The following is a 5,470-nucleotide window of genomic DNA, read 5'->3' on the forward strand; positions in this document are numbered from 1 at the left end:
GCTGCTCTCAGTCTCCCTACCCCCACTCTCCCTCATCCCCGGCTGCTCTCAAAGGATCCCTGGCATACCTCTTTTACTTTCCTACTTCGAGTGCCAAAGCAGCCGGTACTCTTGTTACTGTTGGTCTGGATATTCCGGTTCTGCACGTAGATACTCTGGGAATACTTCTCTGGGAGCTCTGTCTCCAGCTGGTAGGAGAGGTTATGAAGAATGCACACACAGTTCTCTGTGGCCTGCGGGAAGAACGTGACTCCTGCTCACAGTCATAGTGACACCCTCTCGAATGCCTTGTCTACCACAAGGCTATTTAGGCTTCAGCTCTCAAAAGCCTTACTGCATGCAGTGTAGTATGCTTGCACAATAAGGTACGCAGGAGTACCTAGGACATCTGGGATGGCTAATGCGAGACGGTAAACGAATGGTCACGAATACTTTTAAAATACAGAATCCACGTTTCTTAAAATAATGAGTAGCCTCCCCCAACCCAACCCTTTTTAACATAACTGGAGGCTGAACCCAGGGCTCTTATACAGTGGTCAAATGCTCCACCAGTGAGCTGTAGTTCTAGCCCCTTAGAGTATGTCTAAAAATCATACGTCCAGAACAAATTCAAACTTCCCGTACATAAATTAGTAGCCACACTAATACGGAGGATAGTCATGACGCTGCTTACAGTGACCTATCAGGAGGACACTATTACAGCTAGTGTAGGGACACGCAAATGAAAGCAGCAGATGGGGCGCTGGAGAAGTGACAGACGGTGTACCGCGTGTGCACAGAGGGTGGGCGGGAGGAAGAGCAGCCTGAGGTCATCCATATTGCTGTTGTCTTTTGAAAGATAATGAGAATTCACTCACTCATCTCTTTGCCAGTCACTCACTCAGGGACGATACTATACATGTCCGGCCAGTGCTTCCCCCTACCTACAATCTCCAGCCCCGGATATGCTGATTATCAGAAAGAAAACAGCAAGATTGGGAGATGGAAGAAATGAATTTAAGGGTTTATTGCTGATCATGTAGTATTTGACGAACATCCACACTGAGATGTTAAAACGTGTGTTGGAAATTTGGGTCTGGAAAAACTCTGAGCCTAAGGCTCGATAGAAATTTAAGTATCTAAGCACATAATGAAAGCCTTGGGCTCGGAAAGCAAATCAAAACTACATCAAGCAAAAATTTTTACCAGTTTGAAGCATCTTAGTAAGTCCTAGTAGGTAGTCTGGCGTGAGGATGTTTAACTCTCGAGTTACCTTATCGTCCGGCTGGTAGTCTGCAATGGTTCCTCTGACATAATGGACCAGCGAGTCAATGAGCCCATCACATCTTCTCATTGTCTTCCTCCCATCAGGACCAGCTGAGCTCATGTTTCTTTAAGAATAACAAGAAACTGTTAAGATACATTTTCTCTATCCTGAAGGCCTGTGTGAGACATGTACTATGAATCCCCAAAGTCTGTGTGAGATGCGTGCTATGCATCCCAAAGGCCCGTACAAGGCCTGTGCTAGGAACCCAATAGGCCTGAGTTTCAAAGCTTCATTTAAGGCTTCTTCCAGGTGTTTGGAACCTGGCAAACAAGCAGAAATGTGAGAGCTTGCTTCATCCCATGTTATCAAGGCCCAAGCATGACTTATTAAATCTTGTCCATATTTCTGAGAAACAGATTTGAGGCAAACGTTTGTAATTAAAGCAATACAGCACACTGGGCACAGCAATAAGTTGTGTGTCCGAGTCCCAGCTGGCTCCACGACTTCACTCTAAATAACCTGAAGTCGTCTGGCTTCGCATTTCTTATCTGCAAAAGTGTGCTGGACTCTGTGGCTGGAGTCTTGGAGGTTTTTATACAAACTGTTAGTGATAAATATTAAGCCTGATACTCTAAACATGCCAGTCCTCTCCTCCAGAAGGCAAAGAGCTGTAGAGAACGTGCACTTTCCAGGGTCTGTGACGCCTGACCTACGAACATCTTTCTGTTTAATCTTTTCTAATTTTGCTAAAGCCGTAAGCACAAGTGGAAGCTGCTTCCTTATATAGAAATGCAGGTCATCAAACGCTTGCAGATTCAGATCATATTTATATGCTGGCATTATTGCTTCTATATTTTTTTGCATTGAGTTTTTCTTTTAATCATTAGCCACTCAAAAAATTTTCCCCTGAAAAATGTTAACACATCTGTCAACAAGAAAACAGGCTGTAGAGATAGCTCGGAGGAGTCAGGTTCAGAAAGGGGCTGTAAAGATGGTACCAGGTTCAGCTCCAGAGACCCTGGTGCATTCTGGGTTTTGTAGGCTCCTGCATGCACATGGTACATATAAACTCAGTCAGGCGTATACATACAATAAAAAGAATACTAAAAAAAAAGTTAGTTAGAATTTGAGAACTGCCCCCTATTCCTTTTGCCAACTTTAATTAAAAAGAAATATTGTAAACTATGTCTTGTCTGTTTATTGACAAGTAAAATATCAAAAATATATTCAGGAGTTTTTCTTTATGTCTCAGGCGGTGTCACTGTTAGACTAATAGTTCAAGAACTCGTGGGGTCTTATTTTCTCTATTTAAAAATATAACTGCATTAAGTGACTTCAGAATACTTTTCTGTCCCCAAATACTGCTTTCAAAGGAGCCAATGTGCCCAGCATTACATCAAGAACTAAAGGACATGGGAGTGGACATATTACAGTTCCATGGGGTCCCGGCGATAGGCTGGCCTCTGTGCAACCAATGCTTGGCTGCTTTATTTCTGCAATTCGGCTTCATGGTGGAGAGAAGACAACACTAACAATTTAATGGCTGTGGAACTGACACAGTGAAAAATGTGTCTTAACAAAATTCCTTCAGTGACTGTGATTCTTCACGCACTTCACTACCTTGATTTTTGCTGTTACTTTGTCAATTACAAGACAAGACAACAAAGGCCGGCGAGACAGCTTAGATGTAAAGGAGCTTGCTCCAAGCCTGGGAGCTGAGTTTATAAGTGGTACACACAGGGCAGAGAGGACTGAGTGGCCAAGCTGTCCTCTGACCATCCCTCTGCACATCCCTCCCAGTAATGAAGGCATTTTAAAAAGATAACTAATGGGTTTGTTAACTGGAAACAAAAATCACGTTGACGAGAGCATTTTCTTAAATGGTCATTCACACCGGCACCATCTGTCTCTGTCTGCTCTGGCCATGGCCAGTCCTACAGTCTGCTAAGAAGCACACTGATCATTTTAACCCTTCATATCCACTCTTGTGGCATGTTTCAGACCAGGAAGGTCACCAGAGTCAACCACTGTTCTTTTCCACTGCTAAGGTCAAAAGAGGGTCCGGTCCTCGCGGATTCCCCTGCGCTTAAGAGGAGTCCATGTCTCCTTTAGCCTAACTTTTTTTAATTAGTCCGCTGTCCATCTGTTGAGAACAAACACTGACTTTGGAAGCAATGAGACAGTTCTGCAGTGACTCTTCCGTGCGGAGTGGACACCAGGGAACACTTTGGCCTGGGAAGATGCATCAGCTCCACAGGAAGTGAAAACACATTCTTTTTTTCCCTCCCAATTTCTCACATAAAGAAGCCAAAACGAGTTTAAGCTACTTTTCCTGCTGACACCAAATGAGTGGTAACGTCAGGAAGGAGGACAGTTTCCTTCCGTTTTATTCTATATGTTTGGGTCTGTACACCGTGTCCCTGCAGTGTCTGTGGGGGTCAGGAAGGAGGACAGTTTCCTTCCGTTTTATTCTATATGTATGGGTCTGTACACCGTGTCCCTGCAGTGTCTGTGGGGGTCAGGAAGGAGGACAGTTTCCTTCCGTTTTATTCTATATGTATGGGTCTGTACACCGTGTCCCTGCAGTGTCTGTGGGGGTCAAGGAGGGAATCAGATCTCCCGAGACTGGCTATACAGATGACTGTGAGATGTGTGGCTGCTGGGAATTGAACCTGGGTCCTCTATAAAAGCATCCAGTGCTGCTAACTGCTGAGCCATCTCTCCAGTCCTATAGAACTGGTTTTTTATTCTATGCAGAGTGGTGCAGGAGAGAGAAAACTTCATCCAACATCCACTCTTCCTGCACTTTGTTTAGCAAACATCATATGTCCCCAACCACAAGAAAATGTTCTTTAGGTTTCAAAGCTTCTGATCTTTTCCAACCTCTGGATGAGAGAGACAACCCTTTAAAGTCACCCTGACACTTCAAAGGTCAGCCTTGCTCACTCGCTGGATCTCCTGTGTAGCTTGCAGAGAGGACTTAGCTTTGAGTGACTTCAGAGTGTTTATTCTGGTCCAGACGGTAACGCGGGGGAGCTGCTGCCAGCCTCACCGCAGTAACTGTTATCTTTAGTCTTTATTGTCCAGACACTGCTGGCTTGAAATAGGCCTTATCAGGGGCTCTGGCAGCTGATACCTTTGCTGACAGGAAGTGTAAGGAACCCTGATGCACAGGACTGACCTTGCATATCAAAAATATTTCCCATCTCACTCAGCTATCCAAAAATATAAACAAGGGTAGACTATCCCACTTCACCTGTGGAAGGAAATCACTAGACAGAAAGTAATTTACTATTACACTGCTCTGACAAAAACCAATAATTAATGTAGAATGACATTTATCTGAAAGCATTTTTCAACAGTTAATCTTTAAAGTTTGTAAGAAACAGAATTAGACAGAATATATCCTTTTACGCTATGCCTCCTGAATCCTGAGAAATACTTATTATTCTTTCCTGTATGTAACCCAATGGAGACTACCGCAGAAGCACAAACTAAGTATACTAAAATAACCATCCTATTGCAAAGTAAGACTGAGCTTCTAAGCAGCCCCCAGTAACAAGTGAACAGCGAGGAAGAGAGAGTTCATGCAAGGCTCAGTCCACTAGGCCCAATGTGGTGTCTGCAGCAAAGAACTGACCCAGGCTCCTGCACGCCCTCCCCCTCCCCCAGCATGGCTTTTACTGGGGTCAGGGGATTGATTCTGACCTCTGTGCACCTCTGAAGAGGTCTCAGACTTCAGAGTTTTCAAATGTTTCAGATTCCTTGTCTGGGAGCAAATGTGCTGTTGTGGACTCTCTCCAAGACTGTTTACCTCTCACATTCCTGGGTGTCAAAGGAAAAGGGAGCACAAAGTACCTTGGCCCTTGCTAGAATTAAAAGGAAGGCTGGCATGTCTCCGTTAGGGTTAATGGTGTCACGATGGAATCACCATTCATACAGTAGACCAAAGAATGGGGCTAGAATTCCGACAGCACAGGAAACAGTCCCAAGAACTGACAAATGAAACCACACGAAATTAAAAAGTTTCTGTACAGAAAAAGAAACAACAAACAGGCTGCAGAAAGAGGGAAAAAAATGTCCAGCTACACCTCAAACACGGGGTTAATTCTTGAACATATAAAGGACCTCAGAAGCCGGGCGGTGGTGGCGCACGCCTTTAATCCCAGCACTCGGGAGGCAGAGGCAGGCGGATCTCTGGGAGTTTGAGACCAGCCTGGTCTA

The 5,470-nt window shown here is 44.6% G+C and overlaps 1 protein-coding gene across 1 annotated transcript in view; it reads right to left on the minus strand.

The window, feature by feature from the left end:
• The window catches only part of Pkp2 (plakophilin 2), a 57,052-nt gene that overhangs the window by 12,869 nt on the left and 38,713 nt on the right, over nt 1-5,470 (minus strand). The window contains exons 7-8 of the mRNA XM_005370368.3: nt 1,253-1,370; nt 69-233 (exon numbers count right to left, since the gene is read on the minus strand). Coding sequence (XP_005370425.1) covers nt 69-233; nt 1,253-1,370 — 283 coding nt within the window. The remainder of the gene's footprint in view (nt 1-68; nt 234-1,252; nt 1,371-5,470) is intronic.

The sequence above is a fragment of the Microtus ochrogaster genome, unplaced genomic scaffold (genome assembly GCF_000317375.1).
Source record: "Microtus ochrogaster isolate Prairie Vole_2 unplaced genomic scaffold, MicOch1.0 UNK77, whole genome shotgun sequence".
Classification (NCBI taxonomy): domain Eukaryota; kingdom Metazoa; phylum Chordata; class Mammalia; order Rodentia; family Cricetidae; genus Microtus; species Microtus ochrogaster.